Genomic DNA, 15,599 nt, shown 5'->3' with positions numbered 1-15,599 from the left:
TTTCTAATTTTGTTATCTCTTCTTTTAGTTAACCTCATTAATCACAACCGTTAGTTTTAAATAATAAAAAATAAAATTTTCAGATTCGATCTCACCAATTATATTTTCAATTATACATTTATCTTAAATCTCATCAACTATTTATTACCTAAAAATAAATAGAAAGTGAAAAATATTAATGGCCACGTGTACATGGATTTTAAACTGAAATGAGTGATAAAAGAAATGAAAGTGATTAGAATAAAACAAGAAATATATGGGAATGAGTAAATTACCAATGAGTAAACTAGTTAAACTGATACTAGTGATACGGAAAATTCAACTACAAGTAATAATTTTGGTTAGCGGCAAGTATTTTGGTTAGAGTGTGAAAAATAACAACATAAAGTGAGGTAGACGTTGCAGAAATGGGAAGCTAAATTGAGTTGAAATTCAAGTTGTGGAAAGAGTGACAGGGCCGTTGTAAAAGCAGTTTATACATGCGTACCCAGGAGCATGCATGTAAAAGCCCCAATAATACTTTTGGTTGCAATGTGTACTTCTTTTATGTTGCAACCTTTTTTACTTTTACAATCTAAAATATGGAAGGGATTACATTAATTAATTAATTAATTAATTTTTTTACATCATAATAATTAGCATTTCTATATGTTAAAATATTATTAAAAAAAATCAGTCAAAATTTTCGTTTTTTACTTCAGGGATTTATATTAATAATCTATTTGTAGGTCAACATATTTATTACAGTAATAATAGATAAAATAATTCTACAATGGTTTATGTTAGATTAAATTCGTTCAGCAACAAATGTTAGATTTTACGTAAATAGTGTAACTTACCGGTACTGTAGGGACTCATATGTTCGGTTATCTACCTGGATTTTGTAATGGTCAAGGCGTTAATAATTAGATTTCAGAGAAGATTTTTAGTTGTTAGGTAATTCGGTCTAAAATTAAGATAAATCATGTTTTATTTTTTCAAATGATGAGGTGTAAATATACAAGTAGCAACTTTTTTAATAATAATAACACACATGTATATACAAGCGCCTAATCAAAATCTATTGCATTATTTTATAAAAAATTGAGAAATATATTTGAGTTTTTAACAATTATTGAATAATAAGTGGGTATTCTAGGCATATCTCTTTTTTGGTAACTATTTTGGGGAGTTCTCTTTCGTTTCAATTTTTGTCATAATTAGTCCAGGTCTTAATGTCTGAGAACGTAATTTGACATTTTAATAGGATTCGAGTACCGTATGTTCACATTTCTTACTTCACTTGTACGCCTTTTGTAACCCCAACATTCATATTCATTGATCATTTGTTGTTGCGATGAATATTTTATTTATGTAAAATTCTCCATTTTATCAAATCTCTTTGAATTTTAAATTATTATAAAATTCATAAAAAAATAAACTTCTGACAATTTTTTCTTTAAATTTGAAAAGTGTGATGCATCCGGAGTTATAAATAAAAGTAAAAATAAAAGGAGCGGGTACATAATTAAATTTATCACAGACTTTAAATTGAATACACTCTTGCGGGTTTGTCACGAATGAAGTTACTTCACTAATTTATTACTTCCGGAACCCACCGCGCAATTGGGTCAATATATTAATCAAGAATGTTTTACCTTTACCAGACAATATCGGAGAAAAACGAGTGCTCAGTGGAAGAAAACACCATCAATTGAGCACGATTTTAATCACTTTCGTCACTGTGCCACGTACAGTTTTAACTAATTTTATTGCATATATTTCAGAGAATAAGGTCAGTAAGGTTAATCTTACAAAAATTTTGGTTAACTTGAGTTTATTATATTTATTATTAAATTGTTTATTTTTCTAATTGACATGCAATATATATTATAAATAAATATTTAATAAGAGCATCTTCAAGAAGATTGGCGGACTAATATTGTTGGTTAAATTGGACTTGTAAAACATTATGTAAAATTTATTGAACTGGTAAACCATTTTACGATGATATATATTGGTTGGTCATAATTTAAAAATAATATGTTATTAATATTTTAGATTGTTATAAATAGAATATATCACTTTAAATGATAATAACTAATGTGTAATTTTTCTACAGATCTCTTGCAGGCATGCAGTGATCGATAAATATAGTTATTCATAGGAGGTTGGTTATAATTATAGATAAAAGTGTTGGGTATGGTTGGAGAGTGATTTTTTGAAGAAATTGACTATATTTTTTATTTTTAGTATGTCAACTCAATTTTTAGCCAAAAACTTTTTATGATCGAAGATGCTCTAATAATTGATTAGCATTATTTATTTCCATGTAGTTGTGATGATCTTATCCTAAGATTAACCTTGGGATGTTCCTTAATCTTTACAGCAAAAATGTTTTTCATTATTGCTTTAGCAAGAGTTATACACTTACCCATTAAGAATGCCTGAGTGTTCATTTAATAATACTCCAGAACTAATTTACCTAGAAGTTACACTTTCTATCTATATATATAGACTTCCCGCATAATTATACAAACTTGTTCAATTAACATGTATTCAGATTCATCAGGCATTCATTTTTCATATTTATATGATTTACTTATTCATTTTTTATTATAAATTAGTTAGTAACTATTATTATTTTGTCTATTTAAATTTTTTTAACATATAAAATCAAAATGAAAAAAATGATAATGTAAACTGATGTATCTTTTCAATTTATATTTTTATTAATGTCTTAACAAACATAATTGCTAGTATTATAATATATAACTTGAAATTATCGTTACTACCATCAATATTTTAATAAATTATAAATGTACATTTAATATTTGAAATAAAATTGAGTTGAAATAATAAAAAAAATAAACTTTAATATTAATTTTTTTAATTGCAAGCCCTTAAGCTATTTAAAATATTAAATATTATTAAATGGATTTAAAAATAAATATTAAAAAATCTTATTAGCACATATTTTATAAGTCTAAAGGGGAGGAAAGGACAATTGCTATTTCATCCGGTGCATTCTTTATCTTTGCAAGAAGGTTTGATGGAGGAATGTCGGGAATGAGAGATAGGGGTAAGAATAAAAAATGACGGCAGTAAGGTAAAGGGGAGGAAGCTCTTTTTTCTTTTTCTTATGAGGTCGTGTACAACAACCTTAACCGCACAAGTCTGGGCTGGGCCTACCTCCATCCCCAGAGGAGCCGTATGAGGCGGAAGCTCCACGTACCCCCTCTTCCCATGCTGAGTCACCGACAGCGCCTCGGAAAGCACGGACGAGCCACATGCAGGGAAACTTGCACGTGTGGTTCTGGACGGGGGCCCCGGTATACTGAACTAATATGTGAAGGTCCCCGTAATTCGAGTGAGATTGTCATGGCGCAAAAGCAGATATAGTCTAGTATTCCCTTCCCATTTCCTCGCTGACACATCATGTAAAAGGTACGTCGTTAGAGTGAATGCGCTTGACTAATAGAAAGTCAAGGCTCTAAGCTCCGTTCCTTCGACTGATTGTTCGCTCCTTCGAGTGATTGTTCGCATCGGATCTCAGGTTCTCTATTGCACTCCCTAAATAGAGTTCTTTCTTATTCCCTGAAAACACCGATGCAACATGGTTTCATAGTATAGGATGGCTCTTACCGGAACTTCTTCACTCAATTATCAAGATTAAAGCTACTTTTGCTCACCGATGGCTGCGCCTTTTCTCTTTCTACGTCCCCGAGATCAGGACTATTCTGTTCGAAGCTATAGGCATCTTACCTCTTTCTTTAGGTGAACTTATTCATCATAAAGTCTTCAATCAAGTAATTTATTCTCACGTGAAGAATTGCCAGCTTTTAAGGCCCGTTGAAGTCCCCGAATAAAGGGAAAAATGCTATAAGTAGGCCGTTTGCTGTTGCTAAATTTTTAGAATGCATGCTTGAATTTAATTTAATATTTCCAAAAAAACATATTGTTTTCATGCCAAAGGTTATTATTTTAGCTATGATTTCTAAGTATGACTAAATGTCTTCAAATCCAGAATTCGATTTTAAGTTTGACCGAAAATCTAGTGTTATTATCTGTTCAGAATATGCATGATCTATCATAAATTTAACCACCCCTAATTTATTTTAGATATTTTTAAACGATTGATTATGTAATTTTTTTTAGAAATATTTGTTTAGTAACCGATTCATCTAACATTTTAAACTCTTAACAGAAGGTCCAACCAGAACCAGAACCGGAACTTCATATATATTCAAATATTTTTCCACAAGTAAAAACCCATCTATTGGTCGATGAATAAATCCCATCATACCTGAGTGTCTAAAAAAATTCGTAAGAATATTTGTGGTTACATAGAGTCGAGCCCGAAATCTCCAAGCTCTCATACAAAATACTGAATAATCGAAGCGAAAGGAATAAAACCTAATATTTACCTATACCATACTATTATAAGAGAAACATGATTTCGTTTAGTCGTTTGTTTAACAAATTCCTAAAAATTTGTTAGCACCTTTCAAAAAATAAAATTTGTTATTTATTTAAAAATAAATGAAACACGTATTAAACATAAATACAAACTCTGTTAATTATATTTTAGTTACAATTATTCCAATTAAACTCAACTTATAACTAAACCAAACAAACGAAATTTACCCAGTATAAACCACTTAAAGCGACGTCCGGAGAGTGTAGAATATACGCAAGCCCGCCTTTACCCTGAAGGTAGGGAGACTATTATAGCGATTACCGGGGTCTTAGTGCATAATACATAGAATATTGTTTGTGATAGTTTCCGTGTAATTTTATTCACATGAGACTTGTCTAAAGTTGAATGAATTGTCACAATTAACATCACATAACATACTGCCATTAAAATCTAACCAAACCTTTAATCGATCTAACCAATCGAGGAAAAGACAAACACAAAGAAATACAAGAAGTGTGGTGTTAATCAAACACATTTCAACAAGCGGGAATAATCCCCGCCCATACCAAATTTGCAGGCAAATGCAGAAGAACATCAATATTAAGCAACAATTGTCTCAAATATGTACCACTAGCTCGATATAACTATCCAAAATTCGTAACATTATTACACTATATCAGTACATGCAAATTCAAGATATATCTTTCAAAGACAAGTCGATATAACAATAACAAATCTCTCAAATATACTAGACCTAAAATTGATCGAGACTTAATACTTCGGGATGATGTTTGAATAAAAAAAGAAACCTCCTTAACGTCGATTTAAAAAAGAAAACTTATTCCAATTGTAATTTTGCTATAACTAATAAACCAATTTCCGGACACTTACACGTGAGAATGATGATGTATCCCATACCCAGACGGAGACAGGGTTCGAGGGGTGCCCCGACCCCTCTAGAATTTTAAATATATATTATTAATATATATGTTTTATAGATGCTTCGCTAGCTCGGGTGGTAGTTCATTTTGTTTGCTACCGTATTAGCCTATTAGGGTTCAACTCTTTGGTACCGTCTTTTATTTTTCATACTTTTCTTTTTTCCCCTTAATTTCCATACTTTTATTTCTTTCTTTTTTTTTCAAACTGTTGGCATCTTATGTATGTCAAAAATATAAACGCTTCTTAGCATTATTCTACTAATCATGAGTTTAATTTACAATTTTTTTTTACAATTAAAATATTTTTTTTCTAAAATTGTACTATAAGGCCCCCCTAAAAATTTGCTCTGCCTTCGTCACTGCCCATATCATAACATCAAATAACAATCTCCCGATACTAATGATGAAATGAAATAACTTCCAATGTTTAAAAAATGTAAACTAAAAATTCAATTATTCGTTTGCTCATATCGGGTAGTAACTTAAAAAAGGGATAAAGAGACAAAATTTGGGGATTAGGGTTATAAAGTGCAATTGAGGCGTATATCAACCAAAATACGAGTTAGTTTATCAATTAATGTTAAGTTTCTTCTAATAGATCAATTATAGGGTCCGATTAAGTCATTATATTACTAATATCATCATATTTTGTATGTTTCCATCAATATGCATATGAAGTTGGAAGTAAAGATTGAGATTCATCATGTGACAAATTTTTAGAATATTACGGACTAAAATACTACAAAGAAGGTAAAGTAGAGTATATCTACGATTAATATTTGGACATCATCTCTATTTCTATTTAATTTTTAGTTGTAATTGTTAAACTCCATTACTTTCATTTAATTTCATCAACGCATTATGATTACATCAACAAACTTTAATTATATCAACAAAGTCTCGTTACAATAATTTCAAAACTCAAACTTGATTATGTGTAAAACAAACCACAAAATTTGATTACAAGTACACATAAAATTACAATAAAACCTAATTTAAACAATTTCAAGCTTTAATTTATACTCTTTAATTCTTCAATTTCATCTTCATAGCATAAAGTTCACTTATTTTGGCATCCAATGCAATTACTTTGATCAAAAATTTAATTTTTTTACATTTTCAAATCACCTATCAATTCTTTAACTGTGTCCAAAAACTCGTTATCATACTACTGAAATAAATCATAGTACTTACTTTTATCCTTGTAAAATGAGCATCCGAAAAATCTCCTTCCTTTATATTCTATATGTGTGTGCGTATATATATTATTCTATACGTGTGTGCGTATATATATTTATATATATATATATTTATATAAAGAGACATGTATAAAAATCACGTGCTAATTTTATAAGTTTTTTTAATTATAAGTAAGTTGTACAACTTGAAATTATTTATATTCTGTTTGTTTTTAAGTTATCACATCAGCAAAACTGGAAAAGATAACATACAAGATAACATATGTTCATTAAAATGCAAAAGAATGACTGTGATTAGGATATTTCAAAAATTCAATTACTTTTCAATTTATATTTATAGTTCAGGAACCCGGAGACAAAAATTTCAGGGACTTCAAATTTAATTCTGCCTTGTTAGAGTCATCTCCTCAATCAAGATTTTCCAAAAAAATCGAAATTTATTAAGACATTGATTAACCATAGCCACTGATTAGAAAATTGAAGAATTAGATTATGGTCCCATATAAAAGGTGTTAAGCAAGATTTGTTTGAAATGATATTAACACAACAAACAAAACAAAAGCACTCTTCCTCCATCTCCACACCCATCTTTCCTGGCGCTCCCCCATCTCATAATTCCCAAGCCATTGACCCTCTTGTCCACTCATATACATACAAACATTGTTTACACACACATGCGTGTGTTTGAAAGAATAAACCTTGGTTGATGTTTACATCTTACCATCCAAAAACCTTCCTTCACTCCAACTCCACTTGAATAAAGTCACAATCTTTCACACATCTTGCATATTTTCTTTATGATTCTACTAATTTTAGCCAACCCCACCAAACTATTTTGAGTATTTTGCATTGATTCTTGATTTTTCATTAATAATGACAGATGTTATAGTACAATCTTCACCTGGTCACATTTCTTCACCTCAAAGCTCCATACCCATCTCAGATAATGATGTGTTTCACCAACAAACATCTTCTTTTAGTCCTGTAGATTTATACAGAATTGAAGAAGAGGAAGAAGAGGGTATATTTAGAGAGAGAAAGAGGAGAGAGAGAGAGGAGGGAGATCAGCTGTCTTTATTGGGAGTTTGGTTTACAGTGTTTAGAAAGTCCTTTTTTATTGCTTGTAAGAGTAGTGAAAGTGTTATTGAATCTATGGAGATTGGTGTACCAAGAAATGTTAGACATGTTGCTCATGTTACTTTTGATAGATTTAATGGATTCTTGGGTTTGCCTGTTGAGTTTGAACCTGAAGTTCCCAGAAGGCCTCCTAGTGCAAGGTTTGTTTTAATCTTTTCGAGTTTTATGTCAGGTCAGGGGTTTTGTGTTTGATTGTGTTTATTTGTAGTTCTGATAATTGGCTTATGTTATGTCTTATATCTGACTTAAAGTTTTGATTTTGAGATTAGTTCTTTTAGCTTTGAAGTTCTTTGGGAGAATTGGTGATTTATCAACTGATCTGATTGTAAATTAATAAATTATTTCGGACTGGAAAATGGATACCTGGGATTTAGAACATGATCCTAGATGAATGACCTACAGCAATTGATCTTTGTCTCATATTGCTTTTAGGTGGATAAAAGGTATCCAGGGCTGAATTCTAATAATAGGGCTTATTAGAATACATGTGTAGGAGATCACCTGAAAGTGGGATGCACAAGTCAAACCTATATAGAAGCACATAGATGATTGAACCATCCAGGCAGTCAAGATAACGTGTTTCTTGTTAGGTGACTAGCTATTCAAAACCTCAAGTTAAATTTTCAGATAAGGAATAATATGCTTGTCAAACACCATATTAGGTGACCAACTGTCCCAAAACTATGATGTTGGAAGTAGGACCTAATACCTCTTATTATAAGTGTCTTGTTATTACCAACTTGCTATGAAAAACTTTCATAGTTATCTGTTTTTCGTTTTATTTAGAAGCCAACTAGATCTTGTGTACATGTAAGTGCTTGGTTTTTATGAGCCTAAAGTTTCTCCCTTCGTGTTCAGTCCATCATGCCAGAACATTGTTAATTTATCTGACATAATGAGAAACTAGTTGGTAATTGACTCAACCTACTTTTCTCCAGCACAAGTGTTTTTGGAGTTTCAACAAAATCTATGCAGCTTTCGTTTGACTCCAGAGGGAACAGTGTGCCTACAATACTCCTAATGATGCAAAGACGTTTATATTTGCAAGGAGGCCTGGAGGTGAGTGATTCCTATATATTCTCTTTCTAATAAAAATCTTTCTTTATATGTTAGTTGCTTTTTCCATCAATTATTACAGTATAGGCTACTCTCTAATGAAGCAAGTATTGATTAGTTTAACATTTTTTACTCCTAATTGCAATATAGGCAGAAGGAATATTCAGAATTAATGGTGAAAACAGCCAAGAAGAGTACATTAGAGAAGAACTGAACAGAGGTGTGGTGCCAGACAACATAGATGTACACTGCTTAGCAGGTCTTATTAAGGTAGTCCATCTGCAGTTTGAAACATGTGCATTTCTATTGGAGAACAATACAGGAGTAATATTTTTCTGTACCGTGTTCCCGAGTAATTTAAGAGACGCGTGCATAAAAATGACTACTCTTGCTTATATATGATGATGATTCTACAAATATCTTAACATATCCTTGCAAGATATTTTTTTTCTCCATACCCTCGCTTTCTTTTGCTCCTTGTAATGTTCTGTTTGCAAAGATTTTATTTTGCAAATCCTTTAGCGTTCTTTAATTTCAACTTCCTTCCAATTTTTTTCATTTCTCCACAAAAAAAAACCGGGGACCACCTTGCTTTCTAGTTACTTCACACTTCATCTACTACAGATAGAATATGTTGGCAGGTATATCGTGTATTATACAACAAGATCTATCATATCTTCCATGTTTTCCCAGATTGAAGTTTTGATAGTTGTTTAAGACATATTCCTCCTATGACTCAGATACGTCTGTCTTAAAAAACGTTGCTAATTTGTCAGAAAGCCGAGACAAGTTTTATATTTTCGTGATATAGTGATGATGCAATTTATCTCAGAATTTATTAACTTGGATACATTGTGGCCTTTCTCTAGGCGTGGTTCAGGGAACTTCCTAGCGGAATATTGGACTCTCTATCACCTGAGGAGGTAATGCAGGCCCAGTCAGAAGAGGAGTGTGCTAGACTTGTGACACTTCTTCCATCGACAGAATCTGCTCTACTGGACTGGGCAATTAATCTAATGGCTGATGTTGCTCAACTGGAAAATTTTAACAAAATGACTGCACGTAACGTGGCTATGGTGTTTGCACCAAACATGACTCAGGTGAGTAGAAATTTATTATTATTGTCAACTACTTATTGTCAAAAAGGGTGTATATATATATATATTCTTGATGTTGAAGATAAGTATAGAAGTATAACACAGCTGGAAAATAATAAGAATTATAAATTTGCAGATATATTTGTCAGTAGAACAATAAAATACTATTACCCTGTTTTGTGATGCTTTATATAAGGCAGGATAGGATTACACTGGGTCGTTAACTATCTTCTGGCTTCGACAATGTTTGAACAAGTTATCTTTTAATACTGTAAATGTTAAGTTTATACTCAATTTTTCTCCAAAAACTTTTCTTTTTCACTCATAAGAGACTGCTGTCGTATAAATCATGCACTACTCATCAATTGTAGAGTAGCAAGTTCTATCTGTACTTGCAGCAATTCGGCAAATAATATAGTTATACACATTTATCATTCAGGATCAATGGACGTTCATTGAAAGGTCAAACTGAGACACTATATTATTGGGTTGGTCATCCATCTGTTTAGTACTGTGTGTCATGATAGGTTTAACAAAGATTTATTTTTCCAGATGGCAGATCCTTTGACGGCACTTATGTATGCAGTCCAAGTGATGAATTTTCTCAAGACTTTAATTGAGAGGACATTGAAAGACAGAGAAGACTTCGTTGCAGATGGCGGTCCATCCCACTTGGAGCCGTCTGACGAAAATGGTCATAGCAGCTTTTTACAGCCAGCAACTATCAAGGCCAATGAGACAGATGAAGAGGAAGAAGAATTCATATGCAAAGAAGCCTCCCAGAAAACTCCTGTGCACCCTTCTCAGGGTGACTATTTTACCGTAAAAGAAAATTATGGTTCTGACAGTTCTACTGAGGTTATAATTCCACCTGAAAACAACTATTTGACTGATGACTGTCCTAATGAATCTCCAAGTCAAGTTGACACCAAGTTGGATACATTTGAAGAAGATGATGATAAGATATCAACAAAAGGGACTCCTTCGAACATGTCAAAAACTAGACGTGGGCAGTCAAGTAACTCAAGCTTCAAGCGATGGTCCAGGAAAAACTATGAGCGGCCTTTGGTTTCTGAAGCAGCGGATAAGATCCGTGGAAGCACCATCGTTAGTCGCTTGAATTCAAGAATGGAGCGTGTTGAAGCCTGGCGATGAATATTATACTTAAAAGTTATCGCCAAGAATGGTGGCTGTGGGATTATTGTTATATCTCTACTGACTGGTAGTGGAACAAGTAGGAGTGTGCATTGTGGTTTGAATATCTTGTTTATGGTTCTCATTCATGTTTATTGCACTTCGTTGGTGGTGTTTCTTCACTTCATTTCATCTTAGCCATCTCACTTTGTTGTTCATACTAATATCCCCTGATTTCTAACATGTCAAATTTGTGCAACTTGCCTACTTGTGGCTTCATTATCAGGAAGCAAATTTTAAGGTCTTCAACATTTGTGAACGTTTAATTTATTATTAGTATCATTACTTGTTACGTTCAGTTAAAGCCATATAATCTTGTTTCATACCAATCTATTACTTGACTCTTATAATTATAATATATTTACCAGATTTTCTAAAAAATTATTATGAAAAATCGATCAGATAAAAGATATAAGATGAATGACGTGTTTGAAGTTTTTATCGACAAAATAAGTAAAATCTATTTTTTGAAAGGAAAAAAAAGCCAAAGGAACACGAAGTTTCATTAGACAAAGTAATCATTTTCCCAACCTGATTTTTAACAGTGAGCCCCAACCGATGGGTTTTTGTAATAAAATTTGTTTAAGTGATAGAAAAGGTCACATTTTCCCCAATTTATGAGATTATGGGTCATTTTTATATCGAGATTAAGGTCTCGTTCCCGAGTTTTTTTAAAAGAAAGAAGTAAGTGGTAAGGATGTAAAATATTTTCTATCACATTTTTTAAGTAAAAATTTGTTAAATTTACATTTATTATCACTTACTGACCACCTTCGTAATTAAAACTCGGAGCAAGGGTAAGCAGCGAGTTGAAGCGGTGTGAGCGAGTCGGGCGGGTTATATCGGAGCTTCCAACAGCAATTCGATATCATCGAAGATAAAATCAAAAGTAATCATCAGTCATCTCTATCTCACGCTGAAGAATTTACATCATCTGGTATGACACATACTGTATCTCAATATCTCTGATTCTCTGTGATATATGTGATCTGCTATGGTTTTTTTTAATTAAATTGATGGTGGCTATTTACATTGTCTATTTACACATACTGTATCTTTATTTTGTTTATTAATTATTCTTAAATTATGCTAAAAATAACACCAGTAGTTTAGCAACAACTTGAAACTTATTTGAAGGGTTATCTAGTTATCTTTTGTTCTAATTTACAAACAAACTTTTACCTGGTTGATTGCTGAATTTGGTTTATCTACCACATGTTCACTGCTTTTCGGGCTAATTATTGACTGTTTCTATGTGCATGGATCATACAATTAAGCAAGAAATAAGACTGAAGTGGAGCTTCCGTAAATGTTGATGCAATCATAATTGTATATGCGTGGAATTTCGTGTTTCAGAATGAGGGTACAGATTTATGATACAAAATTCTTTACTTCATTATCCTCTCTGCCTCCTTTGCAACTTCCATCTAAAATGTATGATATCATTTTTTAGCACTAAATGTACTGTATCTTGTGTTCGTATTTTAAGTTCATTAGTCTGATTTTCTTTGCAGTTGCTTGTACACTCTGCATTAGTTTTCTTGTGTTATATAATATAGAGAAGATTTTTGATGTGTAGGGAAACCCATATGTGGTACGCTTCACATAATGACATGACTGAGAAACTCTTTAACCAATACTCCGACCTTTTATCACCATCTGAGAAGGAACATGTTTCGAGTATGCGCACTTATGAACTGAGAAGAGGTGCTTTGCTATCCCGTCCTTTGGTTCGGACTATTTTAGCACGATGTATGGATAGTTATTAGTTGGTGCTTCCTTTACATTTGTACTTATTATAATTTATGATATGGGATCGAAGATAATTTGTAGTTAATACAGTCAAGCAGTCATCATAGTTGTTTGAGACTTTTAAACATAATTTACATATGGTTTGTTAATAGATGTATGATAGTTATAACATTTTTCTTTGCTATGATATCAGATAATCAAGTTAATCCAAGATCTTTGAAGTTTAGGAAGAACATCCATGGAAAGCCCGAGGTACCCTGATTTATCCTGTTTCTTAATTGTTTCAGATTCCCTCTCTCTAAAGATTTACATACTTAAAACTTTATTTTGAATTATTGTATTAGTTGGAATGGCCAGAGAATAACGACTGGAACCCACCAGAATTGCATTTCAATGTTTCACACTCATCATCTTTAGTAGCATGTGGAGTGACTATTGATTGTCCGGTTAGTACCTCTGTCATTATCATTATCAATGCTAAAGTGACATGCATCTATAGTTGGTCTCCTATTAAGTTGATACCTAGACTTACATTTTTTATTAGTTAAGCTGATCAGAGTTATTTTTAATTATAAGATTGGCATTGATGTAGAAGACAAGGAACGAAAGATAAAACACAATATCATGGCATTTGCTCGCCGTTACTTTTCTCAACAAGAAAAGAAACTCTTAAAGTCTATATCAGACCCTGAACTTGAGCGCCAGGAGTTTCTAAAATTGTGGACGTTCAAGGTGAGTTATGTATGTGTTTTTATTATTAATGCTATGTAATGTACATGATTGTTCATATCTTTCTCTTTGGAGGTCATTCACTTTGTCCCACTTATGGGACATGATTTGCTATGTCTAAATATTTATTTGGGCAGACATTCAGTTTGTGTTAACATGATATATTTTGTGTGCGCATTGAATGAATAAACTTGCCTGATTTCGTTGTTGATATACGGAAATTAACAAATCACTTACAGGAAGCTTATGTCAAGGCTTTGGGAAGGGGTTTCTCTGGTGCGCCTTTCAGAACCTTTACAATCCAGTACATTCCTTATAAAGGGGCAATTCATCCTTGTACGAAATCAAAATCCGAGGTATATTACCTAATACGCACAGTGAAATATGATCTAGAAACTATATATATGTAACCGCAGTTATCCTATGCTTAGTGTTGGAACCAGAGATTTTCAAGAGCGGGGCAGAATTTAAGATCTAAAAAATTAATCTGAAGATATTATAGTTATAACTTGTAAGTAATTTTTAACAGTTAATTATTTTGGAATTCAGGATGAGAGGAGTATGAGTTTTCAGAATTGAAGGAAAAAATTGCCAAGTATGGAAACAATGAGTAAACATATATCAATAATGCAATATAATAAGGAATGAATGTATTTCAAAATTTGAACCAACAACAGTACAACATTCTGCAGCGAAATTCTCCTAGAAACCATCTTAGATGGTCATATCTTACATAGCAAAAATAGAACACGGTTACCTAAAACTAGAATTAGTTAGCAAGCTTGTGTGCTTATCTGACCCTGAAATGTATGACATATGCTGAATCTCTAGCACTTTGGTTTTATGCATTGTATGATACTGCTTGTGGTTTTGAACTGTATGCGAACATATGAACAGTAATTTGTTATATCCATACTATGGACATGTGATAGATTCTTATAACATTGGAGCGAACTTATGATGAAGTGGTTGCATTTCTGTGCCACAAGAATATGCATGTATCTTGAAATTATAATTTATTTTTGACAAAGGTAATACAGAAATATCGCCTGATCTAATAGCTTCAGCATGCTGTCAGGCTTCTGAGATAGTTGTTGAGCCCTTGGAGGATCCAGCCAGCCATGCAAGAGACTGGCAATTTTCACTCTGGGAACTTGCTGGTTCACATTATGCCGCCATTTGCACGAAAATGGATCCTGCGATTAGTCGTGAGATTATCACATCTTCATCAGAAAATGGTGATTTAGAGTACATAAATGCTTAAGATTGAAGTTTCAAACTTGCAGGGAAAAGGACTATGAAAGTGTGGAAGACAATTCCACTTGTTTCAGATAAATATGTTTGCGGCACTGGTTCAGTTTTAAGTGTTGGTGATTCTATCTAACAGATAGTATGTATTAAAGCTGAAATATATTAGCACAACCTGTTTGGCACTCAAATGTCAAGTAAGGAGTACATTTGACAGTTTGGTTAGATTCTGAATCCGGAGATTAGAACTTTGCAATGGAGAATGTCAAAGGATGCGGATTTCATCAGTGTGGGATGTCACCCTTTTTGTTTTCTGTCAAAATTGTACCACAGGTTAAAATCCTGCATATACGGTTAACATCTTTAAAGTAACATGGTTGAGATCATGAAAAATATTACTTCAATGAGTTTATTATTGTATGGATTATTATTTTGTCAAAATTCAACTGCATGTTGAGAATTAGTATAATAGATTGATAAGAATATCTAGCACATTGAAGTTATATGATGATATTATAATATATTAATAGTCCTTGTTTTTATTTCTCAACACTTTTTTTTTAAGAAAATGTCCCATTTATTTCTTAACATTTGTTAACATTCTCTTTTCCCATAGTTTAATTTTTGTAAGGTTCCATTACTTTAAATCCATTTTCTTCTTTTTCCTTTACTCTTATAAGGGATCAGCCCAAATGTTAAAAATGTGGGCGAAAGTACGGTAAAAACAACACTGACTCTTTGTTGTAGAAATTTATGTTACAGAAATTCAATTCAAGTGGTTGGTTAAGTTAGTTTAACAGGTAGATACGGTTAGTCTGTACGTGTTAAATAAAAAAAGGACCAAGTA

At 32.3% G+C, this 15,599-nt stretch overlaps 2 protein-coding genes across 8 annotated transcripts; both read left to right on the top strand.

Moving 5' to 3' along the window:
* The first annotated feature begins 7,080 nt into the window (after positions 1-7,080).
* Positions 7,081-11,336, top strand: LOC141690155 (rho GTPase-activating protein 4-like). Its single transcript, XM_074494815.1, has 5 exons — positions 7,081-7,816; positions 8,615-8,735; positions 8,883-9,002; positions 9,602-9,832; positions 10,382-11,336. The coding sequence occupies exons 1-5, from the start codon at positions 7,413-7,415 to the stop codon at positions 10,982-10,984; spliced, it is 1,479 nt and encodes a 492-aa protein (XP_074350916.1). The 5' UTR covers positions 7,081-7,412; the 3' UTR covers positions 10,985-11,336.
* A 162-nt stretch (positions 11,337-11,498) lies between these two features.
* LOC141693923 (uncharacterized) lies at positions 11,499-15,248 on the top strand. 7 transcript variants are annotated; one of them, XM_074499116.1, is made up of 8 exons: positions 11,499-11,960; positions 12,301-12,457; positions 12,603-12,775; positions 12,969-13,027; positions 13,120-13,221; positions 13,352-13,507; positions 13,744-13,860; positions 14,572-14,743. In XM_074499116.1, exons 2-8 carry the CDS (start codon positions 12,357-12,359, stop codon positions 14,593-14,595), a joined length of 732 nt encoding a protein of 243 aa, XP_074355217.1. In that variant the 5' UTR covers positions 11,499-11,960; positions 12,301-12,356; the 3' UTR covers positions 14,596-14,743. The 7 variants fall into 7 exon arrangements, with proteins under 7 accessions (XP_074355217.1, XP_074355212.1, XP_074355211.1 ...); XM_074499111.1 differs by having other exon boundaries at positions 11,533-11,960; positions 12,305-12,457; positions 14,583-15,248; XM_074499110.1 differs by having other exon boundaries at positions 11,533-11,960; positions 14,583-15,248.
* Positions 15,249-15,599: the final 351 nt, after the last annotated feature.

The sequence above is a fragment of the Apium graveolens genome, chromosome 10 (genome assembly GCF_009905375.1).
Source record: "Apium graveolens cultivar Ventura chromosome 10, ASM990537v1, whole genome shotgun sequence".
Taxonomy (NCBI): domain Eukaryota; kingdom Viridiplantae; phylum Streptophyta; class Magnoliopsida; order Apiales; family Apiaceae; genus Apium; species Apium graveolens.
Note: the sequence above shows the minus strand (reverse complement) of the source record. Positions and strands in the feature narration are given on the sequence as shown.